Source organism: Danio rerio, chromosome 2, assembly GCF_049306965.1.
Source record: "Danio rerio strain Tuebingen ecotype United States chromosome 2, GRCz12tu, whole genome shotgun sequence".
Classification (NCBI taxonomy): domain Eukaryota; kingdom Metazoa; phylum Chordata; class Actinopteri; order Cypriniformes; family Danionidae; genus Danio; species Danio rerio.
Genome location: NC_133177.1, coordinates 33,582,440 through 33,595,000, shown reverse-complemented (window position 1 = coordinate 33,595,000; position 12,561 = coordinate 33,582,440). Strand labels below are relative to the sequence as shown.

At 33.4% G+C, this 12,561-nt stretch overlaps 1 protein-coding gene across 37 annotated transcripts in view; it reads left to right on the top strand.

The window, feature by feature from the left end:
* The window catches only part of ctnnd2b (catenin (cadherin-associated protein), delta 2b), a 139,670-nt gene that overhangs the window by 58,947 nt on the left and 68,162 nt on the right, over nt 1-12,561 (top strand). For all 37 annotated transcript variants that reach the window (XM_073917877.1, XM_073917862.1, XM_009298576.5 and 34 more), the window contains 2 exons: nt 2,226-2,260; nt 4,964-5,080. In XM_073917877.1, coding sequence (XP_073773978.1) covers nt 2,226-2,260; nt 4,964-5,080 — 152 coding nt within the window. The remainder of the gene's footprint in view (nt 1-2,225; nt 2,261-4,963; nt 5,081-12,561) is intronic.

The window sequence follows — 12,561 nt, the reverse complement described above, 5'->3', positions numbered from 1 at the left end:
AAGCAAGAATGTAGCTGTTTAGATTGCATCTTTGCAGTTTATTTTAAAATATTTGTAATTTCTGTGATACAGCGCTTAGGCATCCATCAGCCTGTAATACTGAGTAGAGCAAAGACGGTTGATGTTGTCCATCCACAGGAGACAGGGAAATACTGGGAAATGTCTCTAGACTGGTGGCATTTAATAATATAAATACAGTTGAAGTTAAAATTATTAGCCCCCCTGTTAATTTTCTCCCCAATTTTTTCAACACATTTCAAAACATTTTCAAAACTAATTTCTAATAACTGATTTATTTTCTCTTTGTCACGATGACAGTAAATAATATTTGACTAGATATTTTTCAAGACACTTCTATACAGCTGAAAGTGACATTTAAGGTTTAACTAGGTTAATTAAATAATTATGCAGGTTAGGGTAATTAGGCAAGTTATTGTATTATGATGGATTATTCTGTAGACTATCGAAAAAAAGTTAGCTTAAAGGGGCTAATAATTTTGTCCTTCAAATGTTTATAAATTTTTTTTAAAATGCTTTCATTCTATTTGAAATAAAACAAATAAGACTTTCTCCAGAAGAAAAAACATTATCAGACATACTGTGAAAATTTCCTTGCTCTGTTAAATATAATTTGAAATATATAAAAAAAAAAATCAAAGGGGGGCTAATATATATATATATATATATATATATATATATATATATATATATATATATATATATATATATATATATATATATATATATATATATATATATATATATATATATAGAATTTAGAACTTGCATAGAAATATAATATACGGCAATACATGCAAATGACTTACATAAAAAATTCATATTTGATATGTCATATACGCTATAAATACTTTGAGAAACTGCAAAATGGCCGCTTTTATGTATTTGTTTTTTCAACCAATCTATTTTTGCAGTATTTTGAAATATATGTTGCATGTATTACATATATTTTATGTAAAATGTAAATATGAACTTGTATAACATATATGTAATTTAGTCTTTTTTTTATTTAACTGAATTTAAAATACTGTAGTTTTTTTCTTAATTTGTCATAAGAACTGACAACTTTATTGAAAAAATGTTTTCAAATAAAAAACAGCAGGATCGTGCAGTGTACTTTGTGACTATGTTTGGTCTTTGGTGCTGTTAAAACCACCACATCAAACCTGAAGCTCTTTTAAGAAATAATAGTAAATCACATTTTAAAATCGCAAATCCCAGTTTTGATCAGACAAATCGCAATTAATTTTTTTTCTCTAAATCATGCAGCCCTAATATAAAACAGCTTTTTAGTGTATATATTCGTACTGAACAAAGGATATGAACCAGAGGCTCTGTCTATGACATCATCACCATCGACCAGTGGTAGTTCAAATGTGTTTACCATTCAAAGCAAACTTTTCCATTAAAAAAACATACAGTCGTTTAATCTTCCTAGTCAAACATTTGAAGTAAAATAGGGCCCTTTTCTCTTTCCATGTGACATGCTTCTGTAAGCAAATCAATGTCCATGAAGAAATGGTTCACTGAATCTTAGCCATTGAACAAATTTGGGATGAATCGTGAGCTAGCCCCCGTCATGCCTCACCTCTCTGATGCTCTTGTGTCTGTTTTACCATAAAATCGGAAGCTTTTACAGAAGACCAGCACCCTATTAATGCCAAGCGTTTAAAAAGTATTCAGCAAGCATGTATATAGGTGCCCAGGTACTTGTGACCACAGCAAATAATTTAGCAGGTAGTAGGTGTAGGATTGTAGCATGAAAAATGAAAAACTGTTCAAAAACTATTCAAAAAAAGTTCAAATTGTGATTCTTTAAAGGGATACTTCAGCTAAAAATGAAAACTTTTACTCACAAGTGGTTCAAAACTTTTAGGAATTTCTTTTTTGTAAACAACAAAACATTAACTCAATTCATTCTTCAAAATATCTTCCTTTGTGTTCAAGAGAAGAAAGAAACTCGAGCAGATTTAGAACAAGTGGAGAATGAGCAAACAATGGCAAAATGTCAACACGATCTCACAGCAATTCGTAGCTTTTTGATTTAGTGGCTAATTTGTATGAATTTGAAGTAATTATGAACGAAACTGACAAATGTAAAATACGTATGTTTCCTCATGAGAACAGGCTGCAAAATGTTTATTTTTGTCTTTAAACTTTACATTGATGACGATGCATTTAAATCTACTCTGTCTTTACTCTTACAGTTCTGCAGATGAGAAGTTTCGCTGGAACAACCAAGGTAACTGAACTGTTTTCTTGCTTAATTGAAGATTTTGCTTGCACCTCAGCCTATCTTTTAAAAATCTGTGATCTGAAACCTTACAAGAAAGTGAATGTTGTATGAAGACACCTTCTGAAATGCGTTTTGACAGTTGTCATCATCTAGCAGCCCACGTGGTTAACCGTGCATGTCAGAGAGAAACATGTTGACTTTTGACTTTATTGATTGTGCTACAGCAAAACGTTAGCTAAAGATGACAACCTCTGCCTTCCAGAACATAAAACACAGAGGAGATTGAAGAGCAGCAGCAGTGCGGTGCATGAATGATTCATGAGCTTGCGGTCACGCCACACTCTTTAAAATACTGGGCTCTTGATGAAGCATCAAAACAAAACCAGATTAAGCATCTCATTTTCATGCATTGCTAGTTTGGAAAAAGAGAAAAAAGTATATTTATCAGAATTTTTTTTTTTTGAAAAGATGCATTGGTGGATATCACATTGTATATATTTCACAAATAATGTATGGATGCCGGTTCTTGGTGGTTTTTGTGCATGTTTATGGAGTCTGTTGTAACTAGTTTTAGTTTTGTTTAGCATAAGCAGCTACAGTACCTAATGTTGTGAGAAGGATAACATTAAATATATGTGTGTGTGTGTGTTTGTGTGTGTGTGCGTGTATGCGTGCATGCATGTGTGTGTGTGTGTGTACAGTATCTAGGTTATACAAGAAAAACCAGTAGTTTTTTTTTTTTTTTCCTTGTGGGGACATTTATATTAACTAGAAATGTCTCATATGTGGTTGACAAGGTGGCTCAGTGTTTAGAACTGTCGCCTCACAGCAAGAAGCCTGCTGGTTTGAGAACTGCTTGATCAGTTGGCATTTCTGTGTGGAGTTTGCATGTTCTCCCCGTGTTGGCGTGGGTTTCCTCCGGGTACTCCGGTTTCCCCCACAGTCCAAAGACATGTGGTACAGGTGAATTGAATAAACTATATTGTCCATAGTGTATGTGTGTGAATGAGTGTTTATGGCTGTTCCCTAGTACTGGATTGCAGCTGGAAGGGCATCCGCTGCATAAAACATATGCTGGATAAGTTGGCGTTTCAGTTCAATGTGGCGTCCTCTAATGAATAAAGGGACTAAGCCAAAGGAAATTGAATGAATAAATGTCTCAAATGTGCTGTTATGATTATTGATCTGGTCTTAAAAGAACATTGCCGATTGTACAGGTTTTGTTTGTTATAGAAACATGATTTGAATTAGAAACTGTAGATTTATAAGTGTAAAACATTATATATATATATATATATATATATATATATATATATATATATATATATATATATATATATATATATATATTGTATATTGTGTATGTATATATATATAAATGGCATTGTTTATTTTATGACAAACCTCTAATGGAACACTTCACTTTTAAAAAACAAATAAACTGAGGTTAAATAATTCCACATTTTTAAATCCATTCTGTGAATTAAAGGAATTCCTTAGTATTATTTGTTCTTACTATTAGCACCAAAGGCTTTCCATGTTAGAAGGTCTTGCTTTATGTTCAATGGTATAAAGAAATTCATCAAAGTTTAAAATTATTTGAGTGTGAGTAAATGGTGAGGTCATTGTTGGGCGAACTACTCTTGTATCTCTTTAAAGGGGACCTATTATGCAAAAATCACTTTTATAAGGAGTTTAAGCATGTTTTTTGTGACAACATTTTTTAAATACAGCCAGTTTCTCTAATCAATATTTTTTTTATGATCACACTTCATGAAAACAGTCGGTGGAAACACTTTAATTGACAATCTCTCGTTGTACATGTCATCAGAGGAGGAAAGCCCCGCCCATTAGTGACTATCTCTCCCTTATAGACCCTTTTCACATTTCTGGGTTAGTATTGGAAGGCGCCTTAGTTGGGTGAACCTTGAGCGCAGTGAATCAGAGAGTACAACAAATAATTTTTTACAATTCTATTTGCTGAAGTAATAAAGAAAAATACCAAGATAGTGCTCCCAAGCCTTTCAGTAAAAGAAAAAAAATAGTGTGAGACTGATGATGATGTTAAATGTACTGACCTTCCCCATAGACGCTGCATCAGAAATACTTTGCACAAGTGGTAATTCGTGTTTTTAATTTGATGCAAAGATGATATAATACATTCATAAATGCATATAAATGTTCATACTTAAAAAAAAAAAAACTGTCAAAAACTTTCAAGGATTTAAGATTATGATGACCGTTAATCTCGTCGTAACAGTCTGGTGTAAAGGGTCCATTAGCATAGACAGCCCTGAGTGAGAAGCAGCCTTTTTGAATCTGCTGCAAAATGATACTAATGAACTAGCTCCGCCCTCTTTTTAAAATAGGGCGGTCATCAAAACAACACAGTTTGGATCCAAGCCTAAAAAGGGGCAGTTTCAAAGAGTTATAAAACATTTTTTATGAGCTTAATCTTCACATACACATTCTAGGGACATCAGAGACTTATGTTACATCATTTAAAAGGGCCATAATAGGTCTTCTTTAAGGACTGTTTACCGAAAAGTTCTTTGGGGAACCAAAAATGCTTCTTCTCCATCATCACAGAGAAAATATTTGTAAGACTGCTTTTTTATGCTAATTATTGTAGGGAGCTGCTTTATTGCTTGCCATTAGTTGCATGAAAAGCCTGCTAGATGAAGTTTCCTTTTGTGTCTCTGTCCACAGACGGACAGAAGGATATAGAGGAGGAGCTCACCACAGGCCTGGAGCTTGTAGATTCCTGCATCCGATCTCTTCAAGAGTCTGGGATTCTGGATTCACAGGAATTCACTGCAGGTGAAAGTAAGGAGCATTTTTAAACGCTTTAACACTTTAACACAATTAAGAAAATACAGAGGCTGAACAGTGTTAATGACTCCTAAATATTCTGATCCCGCAGAGTTGTGAAATTAAGGTGAATTGATTGAAAGCTGAGGACTGTAATCTACGTTCCCTAAGTGTGCTTAGTTAGAAATGCATGTGTAACAGCTCATGTGGGTTTGAAGGTGTTGAGTGTATCTACATTAGCTTGGTATATTCTCTAGCTTTGTGAAATTTATCAGTGAACCTCCCTATACTCATACCAGAGGTTATTTCTTAGTTTCAAGAAAGTATCAAATAATAATGTACATCGAAAAGCATATTCACCCTGCAGAGAATATTAGATTTACCTTGAACTGATGAATACATGAAACAGTTCATACATTTTTAAATGTTTAAAGGGGCTGTAGTGTTAAAAATGTTACCACATAATCTAAAACGTGGCTCATGTGGACACATCAAATTTTATTTCTAATGACATTATCAGCCTGAGTACACTCTAAAAAATAAATGTTTAAAGTAACAGAAAAAAAGTGCTTACTGTGTAATTGACTTGACCAACCCTGAAAAAAATATAAATATTGTTTTTATTGATATGCTAAAATATTTTAATTTGTTTGTGCTGATAGAATTTTCATTTGGGATGCTTCACATGCTCAAAAAATAATGCTTAATATCTTAGACCCCAAACCAGCACAAACGTTCGTTTTTGTTACACAAGCGTAGCGTATGGCATAGTTTTGGGGATTTTTTGTTTTTATGGGATGCCAACCTCACGGAGGTTAATTTCAGACTACTAAAAAGGTCAGTCAAAGTCACTTGCTGCACATCAAGGTCCCACTATTCAGTTAAAATGTGTAAGTCAAAGAAAAGATTTGTGCAAATTGTGAGCTACTTGCAGTTTTATTAGAATATACAATCATACAACGGGTAATTCATAGATTTTTTTAATGTTTGCATAAGATTATATAAATAACAGTTCTAATAAATAAATAGGGTATTCCAGGCCATGCTACTATTTTTGAACATCTTTTTGCTTGACATTAACTTTATTAGGTGTGGCATGGTGGCTCAGTGGTTAGCACTGTCGCCTCACAGCAAGAAGGTCGCTGGGTTGAGTTCCGACTGGGCCAGTTGGCATTTCTGTGTGAATTGTTCATGTTCTACTCATGTTCGCGTGGGTTTCCTCCAGGTTTTTGGTGTCCCCCACAGTCCAAAGACATGTGGTATAGGTGAATTGAATAAACTAAATTGGCCGTAGTGTATGTGTGTAAAAGTGTGAATGGGAAAATATCTAATAGGAATTTTTAAAAATTTTTTGACAGATATTGCAATTGGGATCTGATTTACGATTTAATGTTGTAGTCAAGTTTCAGCTTGATAATTTGTAAGCTATGGCAACAATTCTTGGGTTAAGTTGTGGCTGAAAGGGAAGATAAAGGGACTAAGCCGAAAAGTAAATTAATGAATAAAGTAGTCAGATAATCAGGTGCAGAAATTCAACATGATATTATCTCAATATTTTTAGGGGAAAAATGCATCACAAAGTTTTTGATCCACCATTACAAGAAGTGCCACCTCATGTACTGCGGTAAACAGTAGCAGAGCAAGGCTGATAAATTAATTCAGATCTTTTATTCCTTTAAATTAATACCGATACTTGGCCAAATCGATAATGTAACGCAGGGACAGATTTATCACAATTAATCAGCATTTCGATATTTTATCCCACCCCTATATCATTAAATAATCAAAAGTAATGTAAAATAACACTGTGCATTCTTCATTGCTGATCATCTATAATCACAATTTCACATTGCACATCCTGCGATGTGACTATTGCGAATGCACACATTGAGCTATCGATGCTAAAAGATATATTGTGCAGCCCTAGTAACTATATTCCAAAACTTAAAGTGATAATTAATCCAAAAATGAAAAGTCTTTCATCATTTACTCAACGTGAGCACAAACCTGTTTGAGTTTCCTTATGTATTGATAACAAAATAAGTCATTTTGGAAGTCAAGTTGGAAACGTGTAACCATTCACTTCCATAGTAGTGCTGTGCGATTTAGGAAAAATAAACAAATTACGTTTTTTTTTTTTTTTTTTGACAGATATTGTGATTACGACTTGATTTACGATTTAATTTTAAAGTCAAGCTTTAGCTCGATAATTTAGTAAGCCGTGGCAACCATTCTGTAACAGCTCCTATAAATTACCTCTTTTTGTTTGGTGTCTGGGCGGTTCATTCCTCTGTGGCGACCCCAAGGGGACTTAAAGGACTAAGCCGAAAAAAATAAAAATAATTGAATGAATGAATGTTTGGTGTCTGTAACTTTAAAACCAAAATATTCCCATATTACAAATGCTGTTTTTCTTTTACATTAATTCGTCTATTAATAACGTCATAATCCCTCTTACAAGCGCTTTCCTGTTTGTTGTCTTTTTTTTTATTGTGGATGTAGTTCGATTGCGCAATTCTGATTGAGCAGAACAAATGTGTGCTCACTCAACTAGCTAGTAAGTCTGTCACACATGTAGGCAGCAGTCACACATTTGCTCTGGGCGGGCAGGATAAAATAATGTATATATGTTTCATATTGCAGCGTCTTGCAATTAACTAATCGTAACATTTCAAAGTGCGATTCGGTTTGGATTTATCGCACAGCCCTAATTTTATAGTATTTTTTTTTCCTACTGTGAAAATCAACGGTTACAGGTTTCTAACATTTTTTCTAAATATCTAACTTAATAATATTAATAATAATAATATTACTAATAATAATAATAATTAAAGGAAACTTATAAAGGTTTGGAATCACTTGAAAGTGAGTAAACAGTGAATAACTTGTCAATTTTAATTAAACTATCCCTTTAACCACATGAAAAATTGAGCAAACTGCTAAATAAATCACCATATATGTATACACAGACCCTTAATGGTTTATAATGAACCATCCAAGACACATAAAGTCGATTTTGTATTTATTAGCTGTAGTGGTTCAACCCTCTCTGTTTGTGAGTTATAAATAGAATTCAGCTGAAATATTCATATCGGCCCTGATCTAAAATGCAGGTCATAGAGTGAGGAGATAAAAAGCCCACTCCCCAAACAGATAAGTGACCAGCCACCTGGACATGGACCGGCTGCTGCACAGCCATCTCTGTGGCAGCAAATGGCATCTTAAAATGTCTGAGACGCTTGGCTTGAGACTGGAGAAGAACCAGAAGTCTGATTATGGATTTATGAAACTTCCAGTAAATGCACCTCTTTTTGAATCTGATAGTGGCTAAAGTGGTTATAGTAGTAAACTTATATCAGTCGGGCGGGCCACTTTCTGATATTACTGGGTCATCTGAAATTACTCATCTGAAATGACCCAGTTATCATCTTCAATTGTTTTGAAGTCACTCTATCACATAGTGTGTGTGTTTGTTTGTAAGTGTGTCAGTTTATGGGAAGTCTTTTCATAAACCACAAGCTTTTTTCTTCATCTTTTTCTTGGCCTGATTTTTTCAAAGTACTGGTATATAAAAGATATAAGGTGTTTCGTATATCAGCTTGTTGTGGCATTTAGATATTTGTAAACAGACATTATTTCTCCATCAGGCCTTTTTAAACTGGCACATCTTTTAAGAGATGCAACATTTTTTTTGGTGCTGTCAAAAGTCCACAGAGGAGTAAAAAACATGTCTGACAGTGCGGCAGTAAGCTTTGGTGAACACGACGCAAACCACACACCATCATGATCGACTTTGCAGGCTGTCAGAGATTAAACGGCATTTAAACCTGTCTCTGTGCATACAGATGATGTGTAGTGCTATATGGCAGTGATTTCCACACCAGAGTACAAACCACAGGAAATACTTTAGCATGGTATGGGGGAACATAAATTTAGATTTTGCTTTGTTAATCCTGTAAAACTTATGTTATGACTTTAAAAAAAGAGCGGCAACTAACAGTTATTTTCATACTTGATCACTTAAATAGCATTTAAAAATTAGGATTGAAATCAAAACTAACCATATGATTATGTATTCTTTCATTGAAATCTGAAAATGCACTTTCTGTTTTTTTTTTTTTTAAATTACCTATGTTTTAGGCAGTGTTGGATAAGTTGCTTTAAAAAAAGTAATCGATTACAAATTACTGACTACTACTAGAACATTGTAATCTGATCACATAACTAATTACTTTGTTGAATAGTAATCAGAATACTAATTACTTTACTTTGAAGTTACTTTTTAAACTTAAAAATATACCTATAAAATACTGCAGCTCTTTCAGTAATTTTATATTCCGTGAAAAACATCACAAAGCGTTGATCACAGCAGCTTGACGCTTGACATATTTAAAATATTTAAAGAGTTCACCCAAAACTTAAAAACCTCTCATGGTTAGACATTTAGCCTAAGAATTTAAAAGAAGACATTTAGAAGAAAACTAGATACCTGTAACCACTGACATCCATAGTATGCAAAATCACTGCAGTATTTGGAAGTTCTTTGTTTGTCTGAAGTAATAAGTCTACTGAAATGTGTATATTCCAAAGTATAAAGCTGATTGGTCAGTTCTTGGCACGTGACTCGTGGTTTTCAACTGAGTGCACTTGGAAAATGCAAGCGCGTGCAATATGCGCTCTCAGTATGCATGCATGCAAAAGACACGATACGTGAACGACCCCATAAGCAGCTATGCTTCTCTTCACATTCAGAAAATACCTTAACTCCTGTTCCTGCAGAAAAATCCAACTTAGCCTTTTTAGGTTGAGTTGGGCTGCTGTGTTTTTGTGCGCGGGTGTCTTCCTAAGTAACGTGTATTTAGAATGCTTTCTATTCAAGTGCTTGAACAAGTTGCTGGTTGAGTTGAAAGCCATTGAAAGATCTTTAGAGACTGGACATAGACTGAATTTTACAGCAGTATTTTTGTTTTTACGCTCAATGAAACCAAAGTAATGTTTGTATTTCCACTTGAAGAAGCAAGCCCTCTCGTCAGCAACCATTTCAGCTCGCGTTCTTTAGCAATTTAAAAGTGCATGCTTAATAACTGACACTGCAGCAGAAAATGTGATTTAAAAGAAGCATTTTTTAATCCATATTTGTAACATAATTAACACATTTAAATTGACTTTAGTAAATGTAATCAAACTACACAAATGTAAAATTTAATTTGTTACATTACTGCATTCCTCAAGAATGTAATTAGAATTCAGTAACACATTACTGTGGAACGTGTTACACCCAAATCTGGTCTTAGGTATTGGGTGTGGTTAACATACTGTATTACGTCCCTCCAATTGTCAGTTTTGACAACAAATAGAAATAGTGAGAAAGCAGGTTATTTTTCATAAAATGTCTATTTAATATTCCATTTCTCTAGGAACTGTGTCACAATCCAAAAAAAAAATGTTGCAGCTTCCGGTTCATGTGGACTTTAAATGAACTGAATTAAAACATTTGTGCTTTTTCAAGTGCACATTTTTATTAATATGTTTGGGTTTGGTAAGGTTTTTTAAGCTTCTGGTGTTCCGCAAATCTGCATTTATTTAAATCTTATTTAAATTTTAAGTAAATTAAGAAATTTAAAAGACATTTTCTCTTTCAATATGTCAAATAATATTTCTAATCTTTTACTGTAAATCTTTCTGATATGATGATTTGGTGCTCAAGAAACATTTCTGCTCATTAATGTTGAAAACAGTTGTTGAAAACCTATTTTGTTTTCTGGAAAACATGATCATTTGTTTAGGGAATTTTTTATTTGATAAATAGAAAGAACGGTATTTGATTTTGTAAATGAAGAGTTTAGTTGCAAAAACCTGTAAATGTCGCCTGAAATGTTCTCCAAAAACCAGAATATTTTTCAGCCTTCTATGTTTATGTTTAGATATTTCACTTTAAAGGCAATGAAAAAAAATTATCCATCACTATAAATGTAAAATTACTAAGCCAACAGACAAAAGTTAGGGAAAAAATGCTAATTTAAGAAGAAAATATCAAATGGCTTTTAGAGGTTTTTGCATCTAAACTCCTAAAATGTATTTACTGTTTTCAGTGCATCCTTGCTGATAGCACCATTTATATTCTTTCAAAACGTTTAAATAAAAATTTATATGACTATATGAATGTTCACTATGCAATGCAAGCAGACTTTTAATTAAATATGGTCAAAAACTGCAATGAAAGTCAAACATATATATATATATATATATATATATATATATATATATATATATATATATATATATATATATATATATATATATATATATGCACAGTTGTTCTGTGAATTTTTAAATTAGCTTGAAATACTCCTTCCAGGAAGGTCTTCTTTGAAGCATTCATACTATTTAACACAATCTGAATTTCATCCTGTTAAAAGAATCTGCTGAACAAACTATAGATAAGTTCACTGGTTCTGCTTCATTTGATTTAGCCAACAGTGTGTAATATTTATTTATTATAGTTTTAAAGTCAATCAAATGTGTCTGCTTTGATAATGTAACATGGCAATTCTGATAACAAGTGAAAGGGAGCACTTTCTAGAAGTACTCGTGTCTTATTTATGTGGTTGTTAGGGACAGATTGTAAGACACAGAAGGAGAGGAAATCACTGCTATATGGTACAGTGTCAAGCCGATATCACAGGAGGGCTGAGCAAAGAGAAGGGACTGCCATTTCTGCTCACGCTGACCCCGTTTTCCTAAATGTGTGCTCACTGAGTGTCTTCCAGCAGTGATTAATTATGCATGCCTACTCTGTCCATCTACTCACTGTGAGGCTTGAAATAATGAGCAGAATAAAGAAAAGTAAAACAGAGAGAAGTGCTGTGAATGGAGGCTGGAAGACAATGAAAGAATATGAGATGAAATGGTGAAGTAATTAACCAATTTTGCAAAGGTAAAATGAGGTGAGGGGAATTATATGGACAGAGAAGAAAGGCTAATGAGATTTAAATCTCCTCAAGGAAACACTTGAGCTTGAAAGGAGGCAAAGGAAATAAAGTTTGATGTAAGCTTAGATTTTTAGGCTTCAAATTCTGTGGAAATGTAATGTTGTATTTATGCTGCTTTGACATTATCATCACAATCATCATGGCACTAGATTACAGTTGGCAGAACACAATAATCAGCAATCACGTTGAAGGAAGTTACAGTAGCATAGTTAAACGTATGACAAGACCAAGGGTGTGTTCGCAATTTGCATGTTTGGTTTGTTTGAAACAAATTTGGTATGTTCCACCATTAGTGCGGTTCAACTGAAATATGAACACAGCCCATATCTAAATATATCACATATCTAAACAAGCCAAAAACAGGGCAAGATGTGCTCGAGCAAATCATAGTGCTTTTTTTTGTTCATAGTCACAATATTGCTCATTACTGCTCAGAATGGCATCATCTTTCTTGAAGTAGATCTTTATTTATGTGTTGAGGAATTCTTTTGATTGCTTTGACTT